At 39.8% G+C, this 16,743-nt stretch overlaps 1 protein-coding gene across 1 annotated transcript in view; it reads left to right on the top strand.

Moving 5' to 3' along the window:
- Positions 1-16,743, top strand: part of MAP3K5 (mitogen-activated protein kinase kinase kinase 5) — a 242,832-nt gene that overhangs the window by 223,007 nt on the left and 3,082 nt on the right. Inside the window, exons 26-28 of the mRNA XM_025383838.1 lie at positions 9,018-9,261; positions 14,282-14,394; positions 15,253-15,365. Coding sequence (XP_025239623.1) covers positions 9,018-9,261; positions 14,282-14,394; positions 15,253-15,365 — 470 coding nt within the window. The remainder of the gene's footprint in view (positions 1-9,017; positions 9,262-14,281; positions 14,395-15,252; positions 15,366-16,743) is intronic.

Raw genomic sequence — 16,743 nt, 5'->3', positions numbered from 1 at the left:
ATTAAGATATAAAGAAACTACATGAAAAACAGACGGTCTTCAAATGCCCCTGATAAAAATTCCTTTTAGATGTAAGATACTACAGTTAACCTGCCATTTCAGAAGACACGCGAAAGAAGACCACACATTTTAAAAAGTATACTATCACTAGGACAATCATGCATTGTTTAATGACAGGGCTATGTTCAGAGACATGCGTCCTTAGGCAATTTTGTCATTGTGCAAACATCCTAGAGTGGACTTACACAAACCTAGATGGCAGAGCCTACTAGATGCCCAGGCCGTATGGTATGGCCTGTTGTTCCCGGGCTACAAATTTGTATGGTGTGTTACTATACTGAATATTGTGGGCAATTTTAACACAGTGGTAAGTGTTTGTGTGTCTAAACATACAAAAGGTATAATAAAATACAGTATTATAGTCTTATGGGACCCCTGTAGTATATGCGATGCATCCTTGACTGAAATGTTATTATACAGCACATGATTGTACATTCATTTCCTAGATCTGCTGGCTGAGAAGACCCAGATCTTGGTTTCTAAATGCCATTCTTCAATAAAAGGAATTGGGTCTCCTTGGAGCAGTGGTTGATTCTGGGCTGGGGGCAGGGGAAATAAAAGATAAGATTGTAGCTGGGCATGGTGTCTCACCCCTGTACTCCTAAGGCTTTGTGAGGCCAAGGCAAGAGGATCACTTGAGGCCAGGAGTTTGAGACCAGCCTGGCTAAAATATCAAGACCCTGTCTCTAAAAAAATAAAAATAAATTAGCCAGACATAGTGGTGCATGCCTATAGCTACTTGGGAGGCTGAGGTGGGAGGATCGCTTGAGCCCAGGAGATAGAGGCTACAGTGAGCTACGATTGCACCACTGTACTCCAGCCTGGGTGACACAGCGAGACCCCATGTCATAAATAAATAAATAAATAAATACCTGCCAGAAATAAGAAAGTGTCAAAAAGGATGGAGATTTATTGAAAGGACACTATAGCCAACCTGAAAATGTTCCCAATAGTCTAAGCCAGAACAATCTGAACAATAAAATAATGATCATATTGGATTATAGATTATAGAATAAAATAAGCGTCCATGAGTCCATATTAATATAAATAATTGAATAAATAAATATATAGATGAGAAAGGTTAGCTTTTTGTTATAGTAGAGTTGCAATTGATAAATGAAAATGAATGAGGAAAACAGAAAATCACCAGTAGGCAAACACCACAGTAATAATTATTGCAGGCAAGGACCATCAATGACTGCTAAAGTAGGCAAAAGAATGAGGAGAAACAGGATGTGTGAATGGTTTTCAAAGTGTCTCCCCACAAGATATTTACTAACTGCCAATAGAAAACAGTAATTTTATAGTGAAGGAATGTGGTAGACACTCCCTCAACCAAATGATCAAGGTAAGCATCACTAGTAAGAAGACATATCAGTGTCATATACCTCCTGATAGGATGCACTGAGAAGGACACAGCATCACACTGTGGTGTTCTTGCCAAAAATACACAGCCCCAACCTCATCACAACAAGACATCAGTGAACCTCAAATAAAAGACATTGTACAAAAACCTGACCAATACTCCTCAAAAGTGTGAAGGTCTTGAGAAATAAAGAAATACTAGTTACATATTGGAAGAGACTAAGGTGACGTGACAACTAATTATAATGAGGGATCCTTGATCAGAAAAAGGACATTGGTAGGCAAACTGGTGAGATTCAAATAATGTCCATAGATTAGTTAATAGTATTGTATCAAAGCCGGGCGTGGTGACTCACATCTATAATCCCAGCACTTCGGGAGGCGGAGGTGGGAGGATTGCTTGAGCCTAGAGTTTGAGATCACCCCAGGCACTGGCGCGAAACCCCATCTCTACATAAAAAATACAACAATAAATCAGGCATGGCGGTGTGTGCCTGTGGTCCCAGTTACTAGGGAGGCTGAGGCGAGAGGATAAGCTGAGCCCAGGAGGTCAAAGCCACAGTGAGCTGAGATTGCGCCACTGCACTCTGGCCTGGGGGACAGAGTGAGACCCTGTCTCAAAAAAAAAAGTATTGTATCAATGTTAATTTCCTGGTTTTGATAATAGTGCCAGAGGTATATAAACTGTTAAGGTGAGGGCAAGTGGCTGAAGGCTATACAAGAACTCTCTGCACTATTTTTACAACTTCTCTGTTATCCTAAAATTATTTCAAAATAAAAAGTAAAAAAAAAAAAAAAAGTGTTTAATCTTTTTTCCAAAAGGAGCACACAGAACAGAGAGTACAGTACAAGTCCCTTAAGAATTTGTTTTTTCTCAGACTATTTTCTCACTTGTCATCAAGAATCAGCTTTTAAATTATTGGCAGCGTTAGTCCTCTAGTACAGGCTGCTTGTGGGTGACCAGATGCAGTAATGCTGAGCACAGAGACTATGATGGCAGTGCTAAGGTAAGAGTATTGATAATGTAAGCATACTTCCTATATTAACAATAATTGTTAAAAGCTGCTTCAAGCACTTGATATTACCACCAGTTGTTAAACTGAATCAAGCACGTGCTCCAAGTTCACATTAATGTGAATTGAACAGTATTGTATACGTACGAGGAGCTTCATGCAAGTGTGATACACTGCACTCACAAGTATTATGATCTCACTAAGCATTAGAAATACCCTGTGTTAAAGCAGCTCGGTCTAGGCCAAGTGTGGTGGCTCATGCCTATAATCCTAGCACTTTGGGAGGCCAAGGCGGGCAAATCACATGAGGCCAGGAGTTTAAGACCAGCAACATGGTAAAACCCTGTCTCTACCAAAAATGCAAATATTAGCCAGGTGTGGTGGTGCATGCCTATAATCCCAGCTACTCAGGAGGCGGAGGCAGGAGAATCGCTTGAACCTGGGAGGCAGAGGTTGCAGTGAGCTGAGATTGTGCCACTGCACTCCAGCCTGGGTGACAAAGTGAGACTCCATCTCGAAAAAAAGAAAAAAAAAAGAAAAAGAAAAGAAAAAGAAACTTGGTCTAGTTATTTTCCTCTGGGGAAGTAACCATTTAGGTGGGAATAGTTTTGTTGTTGATCCCATCTTGCTGGTTTGGAAACAATGCACTGGCCCCACTTTCCCACTCATAGGCTTTAAGGCCCCCTTGAGTCCCAATGTTTCTCCTGACACATGGCTTTCTCCTGACAGTCCCCTCTGCTTTACATTGTTCCCAGAGGGTCCTGGGCCACCGTTCGAGCTTCCTTCTCTCAAATACCTCTCCCTCTTTCTCTATCAAGCCAAGGCTCCCCTCCTCCAGAACTCTGCATAGGCCCTTCAGCCTCTATGAATCCTTCAGTGAGTGAGGAAACTACTACTGGATTTAGTCATTGCAAATGTACTTTATTTACCCCTTAGCACCCTTACTACATGTATGTGTTAGGGTTCTTCAAAGAAACAGAACCAATAGGATACATAGAGATATATAAGAGAAGATTTATTATGGGTATTGGCTCATGTGATTATGGAGGCTGAGAAGTTCCACCATATAACATCAGTAAACTGGAGAACCAAAAAAGCTGGTGGTATAATCAGTCTGACTCCAAAGGCCTGAGAACCAGGGGAGCTGACTGTAATTGAAGGCCTGAGAACCAAGAGCTCCGATATCCAAGAGCAGGAGAAGGTGGATGTCCCAGCTCAAGAAGAGAGAAAGAGAATTCACCTTTTCTGCATCTTTTTGTTCTATTCAGGTCCTCAGTGGATTGGATGATGCCTTCCCACAATGGAGAGGGCCATCTTCTTTACTAAGTGCATTGATTCAAATGCTAATCTCCTCTGGAAACACCCTCACCCCTCACAGACACATCCAAAATAATATTTACCAGCTATCTGGCCATCCTTAGCCCAGTCAAGTTGACATATAAAATTAACCATCTCAATATACATGTGAATTATATATATAACTAGGTCTATACCTGAGATAATCTGAGATATTTATAGCTATATTCATTTGCACTTATAATTTCATGTTATATTTGCATGTGCTCTCAGCACTCTTCTGTATATTTGCCCTAATTCTCCTTTAGATTGTCATCTCTTTGAGAAAAAAGACCAGATGTTCTATGTCATTTGCATATTTTACAATGTCTAATCCGATGACATGCACTCAGGGAGCCACCATGAAAGACGAAAATAACAAAGCACTGCATGAACTTACAATTTTCTACTTTCTTTAAATTATTTCAGAGAATTTTTAACGTCATATATACATATGTAAAATGATAATTTTAAGTTTACAGAATTAAGAGGATATTTAAATATAATAGGATTAGAAATTTTCCTTCCCTAAAAGTGAGATTATAGTCAACAGGACTACAAACCTTTTTACATTATTTAAAAATTTCAGTTTAGGGCCGGGCACGGTGACTCACGCCTGTAATCCCAGCACTTTGGGAGGCCAAGGCAGGGGATCACCTGAGGTCAGGAGTTCGAGACCACCCTGACCAACTGGAGAAACCCCATCTCTCCAAAAATACAAAATTAGCCAGACATGGTGGCGCATGCCTGTAATCCCAGCTACTCAGAAGCCTGAGGCAGGAGAATTGCTTGAACCCAGGAGGTGGAGGTTGCAGTGAGCCAAGATCGTGCCATTGCACTCCAACCTGGGCAACAAGAGCAAAACCCCATCTAAAAAAACAAAAACAAAAATTCAGTTTAGAAATCATAACAGAAATGTAAGACTAATTATAGAAAGTTTTAAAAGGTCTAATCTTGTCCTCTAATTTAATCTAGAATCATATTTTCTTAAATTATTTTTAAATTACTGTATTGCTTTCTAAATACAAATAACCCTAGTAGGAATACCCTTCCATTCTGCCAACAGTTTTTGAAGACGTAATATGTTTAGCCCCTGCAATCAGTGCTGGGTTTACAAAACTAAAACACATGATTTTGACTTACTCCTACTACACTATCAATACATTAAGAAATGGGATTTTGGAATAAGAGATGAGATAGAGTAGAGGTGATGTTTGGTTAGCCTTAAGAGTTAAAGCGTGAGGACATGGAAAAATTGGAATCCCTGTACACTGTTGTTGGGAATGTAAAATGATACAGCTACTATGGAAAACAGTATGATGGCTCCTCAGAAATTAAAAATAGAAGCAAGCACCCTTGTGAACCAGCAATTTCTCTTCTGGGTATATATTCAAAAAAAATAAAAGAAGGATTTCAAAGAGACATTTGCACATTCATATTCATAACAGTACTATTTACAATTGCCAAGAGGTGGAAGCAACCCAAGTGTCTGGCAACAGATGAATGGATAAACAAAATGTGGTATATACATATAATGGAATATTATTGAGTCTTAGAAAGGAAGGAAATTCTGACCCATACTACAACATGGATAAACCTTGAGGGCATTATGCTACGTAAAATAAGCCAGTCACAAAAAGACAAATAGTATATGATTCCATAATTTTATGGCTTTTTCACTCCTGTAGTTCAGCAAGTGGGAGGGAGTGGCACCCAGTGGCTTCTTCTCTCCCATCATTCGGCAAGTGGGAGGGAGTGTTACAGCTCTATTACTCCTGCTGCCCACAGCTTGGCGAGCAGGAGTGCTACATCCCTTTCAATCCCACAGTTCAGTGAGTTCTGGGTTCTTGTCCCATGACCAAGAGGAATAAGGTACACAGACATTGGAGAGTGAGTAAAGCAGAGTAGAATTTAATTGAGTGACAGAAAGAAAGTTCTCAGCCTTGAGAGGGGACCTGAAATTGGGTAGCCATCTGTGAGACTGAGTCTGGGGGTTTTATGGGCTTAGAATGGGGGCAGGGTGCATGCTGATTGGTTCATGGGTGGTCTTGGAAAAAGCACAACTTGACTGGTTAAAAGGCATCATTCAGAAGGAAGCAATTTTGAGAGAGTAGGTAAGATGGGGATAGAAGTTTTCACTCTGGTTGTGGACTGTCTCCGGAATTGGCAGCTTGCTTCTCAGGCTTTAAACTGTCCTTGGCTTTAAGGTCAGGTTTCACTGGAGACCGATCCCTGTCTGCCTAGGAATTTGTCTGTCTTCTGTCACTATAAATGTGAGGTATCTAGAGTAGTCAAATTCATAGAAACAGAAAATAGAATGGTAGTTTCCAGAAACTGAGGAGAAGGAGTAATGGGGAGTTGCTGATGGGTAGAGTTTGAGTTTTGAAAAATGAAAATGTTCTGGAGATTGGTAGCATAGCACTGTTAGCATACTTAACACTACTGAACTGTATACTCAGAAATGATTAAGATGGTAAAATTTCTGTCATGCACTTCTTAAAACCACTATACAGAATTTTAAAGGAGGGATAAAGCAAGCCAGGTCTATGTAAACCAGGCTTTGAAGAAGGACACTCTAGTTTTTGTTACAATCAAAAGATGATGAGTTCTCTTTAGATTGTTGAATTTAAGGTGCCTACTCAACAGTAATGTCCAGGATGTTCTAGATGTAATAGGACTGGGGCTAGAGGTGTAGAGTTTGTCATCCACACGTCAGAAGTACTTAACCTTCATGGATTTGAATGAGCTCATCTATGGAGCAAAAGTAGAAACATGAAAAAGTGAAGGATAGAACCCCAGCTTCCAGCTTAAAAAGGGGGCAGGTAGTAGATTAAAAAGGTTCTGAAGAAGAAAAATAGCAGCCAGAGATTTAGAGGAAAATACTGTTCACAGATCAAGTAGGGTAAAGATAAAAGTTACCTAGAGAATTTGGCTGGTGGGACTTTGATGACCTTGCCAAAGTGCCCATATAAGAATGATGGGATGGGGTCCTCCATTGCTCCCACTGGACTCCCCTACTCTACACAGGGGCTCTTAACGTGTGGTTCATGAACTTGGGAGAGGCTTCAGGAGTCTGTGCAAATATAGCAAAATCTAGGTAAAACCAGGAAATCTAGGCTAAATGTTGCATGAATGTGTTTTTATTCTGGGGAGAGTTTTTATGACTTTCATCAGATTTTTAGTAGGTTCCATGATCTGATAAATATTCTATGTGCCAGAGTATATGGAGTCAAAATTCAATATTTCTGCTACCTTGATTTCACTTAAATTATGACTGTAATTCCTTTTTGTGGACCAAGTTTAAGGATTTAATCACAATTTATAATATTTTTTCTTATGGGAAGATATTATTAACAAAAAATAGCCAAACTCTGTATACTATTTAGAAGTTTATTCTGAACCAAATATGAGTGACTATGGCCTGTGACAGAGCTTCTGGAGGTCCTGAAAACATGTGCCCAGGGCAGTTGGGTTATAGCTCGGTTGTATACATTCTAGGGAGACAGAAGTTACAGGCAAACACATAAATCAATATATGTAAAGTAGATATTCAGCCCAGCAAGGCAGGACATCTGGCAGGGATTGGGAGGTGGGGAGGTGGTTGGGGTCCCAGGTCATAGGTAGATTCGAAGATTGGCAGTTGGTTGAAAGAGTTAAGCTTTCCCTGAAGAGTTGAAGTCAGCATAAAGAAATGCTTGAGTTAAGATAAGGGCTATTGTGGAAGCCAAGGTTCTTATTATGTAGATGAAGCCCCTAAGTAGCAAACTACAGAGAGAATAGATGGTAAAATCTCTTATTGGACCTTAAAAAGTGTCAGACTCTTAGTTGAATCTCTCCGGGATCAGGAAAAGACCTGGAAAGGGAAGGGATTGTCTACAGAATGCAGATTTCCCTGACAAGTGATGACTTTGCAGGACCATTCCAAAATATTCAAATAAATATATTTTGGGGCAAAATACTGTGACTTCCTTTATGGCCTGTTGTTTGTCATGGGATGCTATACTAGAGTCAGGTTGGAATTTGGTATCCTATTGCTACAAAGAGTCTGTTTTGTCGGCCTTATGATCTTTATTTTAATGGTATTGCTGGTCAGTCGTGCCTAAACTCCAAAGGGAGGAGGTATAACAAGGAATATCTGACCTTTCTTCCCATCATGGCCTGAGCTAGTTTTTTCAGGTTTTCTTGGGGATCCCCTTGACCTGGGGGTAGGTGGTTCTTCAGTCAGTTTGGGGGCTTAGAATTTTATTTTTAGTTTACAGTATCATCCAAGTTTGTTTGTTTGTTTGTTTGTTTGGAGACTGAGACTCGTTCTGTTGCCCAGGCTAGAGTGCGGTGCCACGATCTCGGCTCACCACAGCCTCTGCCTCCTGGGTTCAAGTGATTCTCCTACCTCAGCCTCCCAAGTAGCATGCCACCATGTCCGGCTAATTTTTTTATTTTTAGTAGAGATGGGATTTCACTATGTTGGCCAGGCTGGTCTCAAACTCCTGACCTCATGATCTGCCCGCCTTGGCCTCCCAAAGTGCTGGGATTATAGGCATGAGCCACCGTGCCCAGCCACAATATCATCCAAGTTCTAAACTGACATGCAGATGATGTCATGTTATACAGTGTGTTTAAATTGGAAACTTGTAGCTTCTATAGTTTAAATTTCAACGGTTAGTCAACAGGTTAAAGGAGAACACACACTAGAAATCAGCCTAATAGTCAAAGAGAGATAGTCTTACTAATGTATCAGCCTGTGTGTGGCATTTTCAGCACCTTCTCTGCATCCCCTTACATTTTGGATGTTATAGGCAGAAAGTATTCTGCATACTCACATGTGTTTACATAATCTCTGTATATCTCAGTTTCCTTATCTGTAAGCAAGTTAATAGTTGCCAGATATTGTGTAATCTGAAAATGAATTTTACTTGTATAAACACTTTTAAATATTCTTAAAGGGTTTTTACATCTTTGCCTTTCTTTCAGATTTCTAGCATTTTCCCCACATATGTGCAATGTGAATATGTATTGATCATTCTTGAATTAGGTCATTCTGTTTGAATTAGATAATATCTTGTGAATTTTGCAAGTTCAATAGAAGAACAAATCTGAGTGCCCAGAAATCCATCCTCACTTTTGGAAAAGCAGTTTGGAATATATCTTATTGATGGCGGGGCAGGAGGGTAGCACTCATATCTTAAGAAATTAAGGCAATGAGTCATATTTTATAAACGCTACCATTGATATTATGCCAAACAGAACTAAGGCCACATTTCAGCCTTGCATCTGAGAGTGATACTGCTGATCAAGAAGACTTGGATGTAGAAGATGACCATGAGGAACAGCCTTCAAATCAAACTGTCCGAAGACCTCAGGCTGTCATTGAAGATGCCGTGGCTACCTCAGGCGTGAGCACGCTTAGTTCTACTGTGTCTCATGATTCCCAGAGTGCTCACCGGTCACTGAATGTACAGCTTGGAAGGATGAAAATAGAAACCAATAGGTAAGTCCTACACTGAAATGGGTTGGTTTCTCTTCTTTTACTTTTACTAAAGAGCATGTGTTTTTCGTCTACAGAATATGATTCCCATATCCCATTCGTGGAAACTTGATTGAATGCCTTTCTTTATAAAACAAGAGAGGTTTAGTTTAGCCTCTTTTGTCAAATACCACTTTCTGCCTCTACCAATTTAAGCCTTTTTCAGCAGCATTTGATTACTTCTTCATCTCCAAGTGCCCTAAGATTTTTCCAGTAGCTTCGTTATAGCCTCATGGACTGTCTAAGAAACAGGCTCAGAGCAGCATGTACCTTCCGGTAGACAGCTGAAAGAATAGAAAGCTCATGGTTTTGAAAGCCCAGTCAAGTTCTTATAGGAGAGGAAGATTACTGAGGTCGAGGGAACAAAACTAATTAATGGTGCTAAAGATTTGTATTTTAGAACCTAAAAAGGAAGATAGTTGACCACATTTATGATTCTATTTTGTTTTTGATATATTATAACATATCTGGAGTATAATTTGCCTTTGATAATTTGGTAGCATAGAACCCACAAGATCAGATTATTAAGTTAACAGCAAATGTTTCCTGTTCTTCGCAGATGTTGTTGGTACAGTTCAAGGTCTGAATTTTTATGATTTGTAGCTTCCTGTGCTGCCTACAGTTGACATGTGGGAAACTAACTTTATTACTCTGGGTTTGCATTAAAAACTTTTTTTAAGTGAATCAATAACAGTTGTTCAAATATTTAGAAACCTTAATTGAAAATTCTAGTTGTTCACCAGGGAGATTAAAAATATCTTATTTCCAGTCATAAAGTTTAGGTTTTTAAAGGCAGGCTTGTATACCAAAATGAGTACAAGTGGTGAAAGCTCATCCTATATTCAGAAACATGAGATTTGGTTGCATGGTTAAGTAAATCCGTATAGACACATCTATGATGTGCACAGAGCAGTCTTATTTTAATAAAGGGAGTTGCCTCTTTGACTTTCATATCCCAATTTTGTTCTCTGAAACCCAGCTCTTGCCATCTCTACTATTTAGTGGGAAAGAACTTGGGTCTTTTCTCTTCTGAGACTTCATGGAAATCTTGGTTTCCCTCATTCCTCCTCTTCTCAAGCAAGAGTCCAAGGATAACACCCCATCATTATGGAAGTTGTCTGATAGTCACTTATCTCCAGGTTACTCTCTGTTGCCCAGTCCTGAGTGGTGGTGCTTTTTGGACTCCTGCTGTGATCTCTGGAGGAGGAAAGTTCACTCATTACTGTTTTGGTTGACCCCTTCCCACCCACGACTTCTGGTTAGAATTACACAGATAGTAAAGCTACTTTGTTTACCAAAGAGCTGGTACATCTGCTTTTCTGGTCCTGAAACCTCCTGTCTACACACCTGGCAATGTCAATAGGACCTGCCTCTCCTAATGCAGCCTAGACACAACTCCTTTTCCTTCTCTCCTTGGCCTATTTGCTTAGCGTTGTGCTCACCACCCTGGCGCCACTGTCTGTCTACCACGCTTGGGCCATCTGCAGTCCCTGAGGGCTTCCGGCCGCTTTCTTCACAGCTTCCTCCTTTCTCTTCTGAGGGTCTCTTTGTTCTAGCTGAGGGCCTGCTTCTCACATCTGCCCATCTCTGTTGAAAAGACTAGCATTTACCCACATTTCTTTATTACATTAGTACGTAACTGCAGTTTTCACAACAACTCACACATTTTTGCTTTTTCCTCTACATATTTACATTTGAATCTGTGAAATCTACAGATAATCAGCCTCGTTTTTCCTTTTTCAGTAATATCTCCCACGGCTCTCCATCACCGGCAGAAAAGTGACATGAGGGACGATGTTTGCTTCATCCTTGATTTGAAGAAAGGCCAGCAGCTTTAGTACAAAAACCAAGTAATCGAAATAAGGGACCAGTCCTGTCCATGTTGGTCCTTCTAATTTTCAGTTGAATACTACCTGAAATATAAAGGCATACCTACTGCAAAATGAATCTAGAGGAAATGTTACTGTGTTTTTAGGAAAGGTTGTAGCTCTCATATTAAAAATTGTAAGCTTAGAATATTTAGGATGATCACTAATAAAGGGAAATCAGGTTTATCCTGCTCGGAGGATCACCTGAGCCCAAGAGGTTGAGGCTGCAGTGAGCCATGATTGCACCATTGCGCTCCAGCCTGAGTGATACAGCAAGACCCTGTCTCAAAAACAAAAACAAAAACAAAAACCTATCTCAAGAGCAGCTGCCTGTTTATCTAATTTCCCCATCCTGCAGTTCTGGAATTACCCACCAATCCACCTCACCACTCCTGCCCATCCAAGGTTAAAAATTGACCTCATGGCAGATCTTGCCATACTTTTTTGGAACAGAAAGGCAGACAGTTGCCTTGATTTCAAAATATTGCACTACTAAATAAACACAAAGTAAAAATAAAATTGATATACTGGATTGTTCTTAAGATAAATACCTCTAAGAGCTGGATTTGGAGCAAATGAGGTGGGCTGTCAATACTCTTCTTCCAGTGTTAAAGTTCTGGTGTTTAAGGTGTTAAAGGAAAGCTTCAGACAAATTAAATTTAATGGAGTTTAATTGAACAAGAAAAAAATAATTTGTGAATCAGGTGGCCTCCAGAATCACGGCAGATTCAGAGAGACTTCAGGGATGCCTCATGGCCAGAACAAATTTACAGAAAATAAAAGTAAAGTGACGTTCAGAAATCAGAAGTGTACAGAAAGAGCTAGATTTGTTATGCGTTGGTGTTCACCTTATTTGAACACTCAGCAGTGTATGAGTGGTTGAAGTATGGCTCCTGGGATTAGCCAGGACTCAGCTATGGTTACAGACGCACACTCCTAAGTTAGGTTTTCAATCTTGTCTACCTGTTAAGTTATAGTTTGTCCACAAGGACTCAAATATGCAAGTACAGAGTCCTTCTCAGTCCACATTTCATTCACTTTAACAAAAGATAAAAGGAAATTACATAGTCTAGACAAACATAGGTTAAACTCTAGAAAATGTCACTTTGTTCGTTGAGAAAACAGTAAGAAGATACCATCACCATCCTATACATATAAATTAGCAAGTAGGACAAAAATACATACCAGATCAAAAAACTGCCAACTTAAACATTCACACGGAGCTTGCTGTCCATTTCTTTGGATATCATGTGTTTTGGACTAGATAAGAAGGCTCCCTCCAACCCTCTGCTCCCTCTGCTAGCTTTTAGTTCATGCTGCTTCATCCACCTCATTGTGCACCACACTTACCCTGCAGCTGTCTTTGTTAAACTATTTTCCTCCACCCACCTTCTCTGTCTACCTCTCATTGTGTTTTACTTTTGTCCCACCTCTGCTACTTACTCAGCTGTGATCCCTTCTCCTATCTGAGGATCTCATCTTTATGTCCTGTGGGAATTGGGTTGAGCCTGGGGGTCTGGGCAGGTTTCCTTCCCACTGAGCCCTGGAAAGGCTGTTTTCCAGGGACTGAGGCAGCAAGGAACAGAACAGCCCTTATTAAAGACCAGACACTGACTTGGCACTGTACCTATGCTGTCTCATTTAATGCTCACAATAATCTTTTCTGGAAGCTTTAGTTTTCTTTTTTACAAACAATTTGAAAACTGAAGCCTGGAGGCATTAGGTAATTTATCTAAGGTTAACACAGGAAGTGCAGGGCTGAACCAGGACACAAGCCCAGATCTGTCAGTTGCACGATGCTGCCTTCAGAGTATGTCAAGTGAAGCAGAAACAAACTTTTCGATGGAACTTGGTCTTGAGTTAAATCTATCAATACTCAGAAAATGAAACAAATAGAGCTTGTTAAGAGCTGTAGGTTATGCAATGATTTATCTCGATAATCTTAATAATGATATATTTTAAATTATTATTTCTGAATCCAAGTTACACTAAGATACTTTTCTAAAAAATTAGAGCACCACTTTTCATAACTTGGAATGTTTTCTTTGAGAAATTCTATTGGAAATGGTGAGTAGATTACCAGTTGGCTCTCAGTTGCATAGCAAACCTTCTGTGGGTAAGAACTTTGGTATGAATATCACAGTTTCTCCTTGTTTCTTTGGAGACTGCATCAGATGCCAACTAGGAACTGAATGTACCAGGAACACAGCTATCCTTTTACCCGCTTCACCCCCTCCCCCTTAGAAGGGAGAGGACTAATAGTAACAATCACAATGGTAGCAACAACCATGAATTTGTTATGTGCCAGATATTCTAGGCGACCTCACCTATGACTATTTCTCAAATTTTCATAGTTTACAAAAAGTGATTACCTTTCTGATTTGCGTTGATTATGGTATTATGCACATTTGCCAACTTTTTTAATGGGCGTCCATACATGTAAAATATAGGTCTGTTAACATCTGTATCCCATATTTATATTTTTGATATTTACGGTCATGAAAAGAAATAGCAGAACACATCTCTGAAGATTTTGGCAGACAATCTGTGGTGGAGGTTTTCAGTTCTTGTCTGCAGGCACAGTCTTCCAAAGCTTTGCTTCTGGACACGGGGGTCTGTGGACCTGCGACATCAGTGTCACTTGGGAGCTCATTATAAATACAGTCTCAGAACTCACTCCAGGGGCACTGGACCAGAATCTGTATTTCAATAAAATCAGGGGTATTTGTGCTTATTATAGCTCATGTCTAGAAGGTCACCCTAGACCTAGCACAATGGCACGTGCACACACCTATAATCCCAGAGCTTTGGGAGACTGAGGTGGAAAGACCATTTGAGGCCAGGAGTTCAGAGAACAGCTTGGACAACATAGCAAGACTCTGTCTCTACAAAAAAAAAAACTCAAATTAGCCAGGCATGGTGGTGCATGCCTGTATTCCCAGCTGCTTGGAAAACTGAGATGGGAGGATCGCTTGAGTCCAAGAGTTTAAGGATGCAGTGAGCTACAATCGGGCCACTACACTCAGCCTAGGCAACAGAGAGAGACCTTGTATCTAAAAAATAAAAATAAAAATAGAAGGTCACCCTGTGTCGCCTAATATATTTTTCTTCTGCAGATTACTGGAAGAATTGGTTCGGAAAGAGAAAGAGTTACAAGCACTCCTTCATCGAGCTATTGAAGAAAAAGACCAAGAAATTAAACACCTGAAGCTTAAGTCCCAACCCATAGGTGAATAGCAGAAAATTTTATAGTAATACTGTTCAGCCAGGCTGCCACAAAAAACCAAGCAAGCCAACACGAAGTTTTATTTGTGGCTAAGTCAGCATTTGTCACTTCTACCATGACTGCAAGCAGGAATTCCTTTAAAAAAAGAAATCTAATTTTTAACTCTAGCAAACTCATTTCTATAAGTACAGTAAAAATAGATTATTCATAATCATCTTTTCCTGAGATTACGTATTCCTGAGGTAAATAGGGCTCTCCGTGTTTTTAATCTTCCTTTATTTTTAAAGATTTCACAATATTACTAGAATAAATAATACTATTTTTTGTCATTTTGCATCTATATTCTGTGTATTCTAGCTTTTTTCCTTTTAATTTGAAGAGGCTTAAATAGAATAAAGATGTAGTAGTAAAAAGGCATAGGTAGGGAGAATGTTATTTAGCCCATTTAGAGGATAACAGAATTCTCAGTTATTTGTTTAGATATATGGCTCTTTCATAGTAGAAAAAGAGATTATGATCATTATATAGTTCTCTGCTAATTGTGTTCATCTTTATTGCATGAAAAACACAGAGTATAATTTTGGTGCACAGAGTTTATTCTAAGAAACCATAAAATTGATATGAAAGTATAACGTAGGAGTATCATTTCATTATTGCTTTTGCTCCTTGTTTACTGGTAAATTCACTTGTCTGAGTTTTATTCATACGATCATTTATACTGCCAAACTCAATTGTTTCTATGAACTGTTCTCTGATAGAGCAAAATCTTTTAAAGTATCAATAAATGTCTGTTGATTGTGAGGGTCTCAGATGACCTCTATTAGGTGAAACTAAGAATATCTTCCCAAAATTCTGTTCTAGAAATTCCTGAACTGCCTGTATTTCACCTAAATTCTCCTGGCACAAATACTGAAGATTCTGAGCTTACCGACTGGCTGAGAGTGAATGGAGCGGATGAAGACACTATAAGCCGGGTAAAGAAAACTGTCTGTGGGACAAGTATTCTTTCACTTCATTTCATAATGTTGGGTGCCTGCTATGTGACAGGCACAAGGCAGACACTGGTAAGCAAATCAGACCCAGCCTTGCCCTCCTGAGGCTTACAGACCAGGGTAGGCATGTGATAATCAGCTAACTCCACAGATACAAATGTGATTCTACACTGGTAAATTCTGTGAAGAAAAAGGTATCAGGTGTTATTAGACAGTGTGAGAGAAAGGTTGGGGAAGATTCTTGGAGAAGGGGATGAAAGAGCTGAAGGCTAACAGAATATGAGGGAGTAAATAGGCCAATTGTATGTATGTTCGGGAGGGGTGTGGGAGGGAGACCAGGGAAGAACCTTGTGCAGTGGGGCTGCAGTGTGTGCAAAGACAGTGAGGCAGGCAAAAGCTCTGTGGTCCTGAGCCCCTTAGGAATTTAATATGTTTGAAATGAGAACCAGAAAGAGTGGGAAAAAAATAAAGATAGAATTTTAAAAATTCTTGTTTCTAATTCTTTGTATGTTAATTTTTATTTTATTTTATTTTATTTTATTTTATTTTATTTTATTTTGGAGACAAGGTCTCGCTCTGTTACCCTGGCTAGAGTGCAGTGATCATAGCTCCCTGCAGCCTTTGACCTGCTGGGTTCAAGTGATCCTCCCACTTTAGCCTCCTGAATAGTTGGGACTATGGACATAAACCATCATACCCAGCTAATTAAAAAAAAAATTTAGAGAAAGGGTCTCACTATGTTGCCCAGGCTGGTCTTAAACTCCTGGCCCCAAGTGATTCTCTCACCTCAGCCTCTCGAAGTATTGGGGTTACAGGCATGAACCACCATGCTAGGCCTGTTCGTTAAATTTTTGATTCTCTTTCAACATTATTAGACTCCACTAGGCAGCAGCTATTTTATTGCTACTTAATGAAATGAATCTAGTCGACTTATTTCAGAAATATTTTCTATACAAACCATATTTTACCTATAATAATCTAATTCCTTTGTGCTCCATATAGACTTTTTTTGATTTTGTTTTTTGAGACAGAATCTTACTCTGTCGCCCAGGCTGCAGTGCAGTGGTGCGATCTCAGCTCACTGCAACCTTCGCCTGCCAGGCTCAAGTGATTCTCCCGCCTCAGCCTCTCAAGTAGCTGGGATTACAGGCATATGCCACCATGCCCGGCTAATTTTTTGTATTTTTAGTAGAAACAGGTTTTCACCATATTGGCCAGGGTGGTCTCAAACTCCTGGCCTCAAGTGATCCACCCACCTCAGCCTCCCAAAGTGCTGAGATTACAAGCGTGAGCCACTGCATCTGGCCCCTATAGACTTTTGTAATGAGCGTGAATAGCATTTATGTTCATTATATGAACA

The sequence above is a fragment of the Theropithecus gelada genome, chromosome 4 (genome assembly GCF_003255815.1).
Source record: "Theropithecus gelada isolate Dixy chromosome 4, Tgel_1.0, whole genome shotgun sequence".
Lineage (NCBI taxonomy): Eukaryota > Metazoa > Chordata > Mammalia > Primates > Cercopithecidae > Theropithecus > Theropithecus gelada.
The sequence above is the reverse complement of the archived record's forward strand: the minus strand, read 5'-3'. Positions and strand labels throughout refer to the sequence as shown.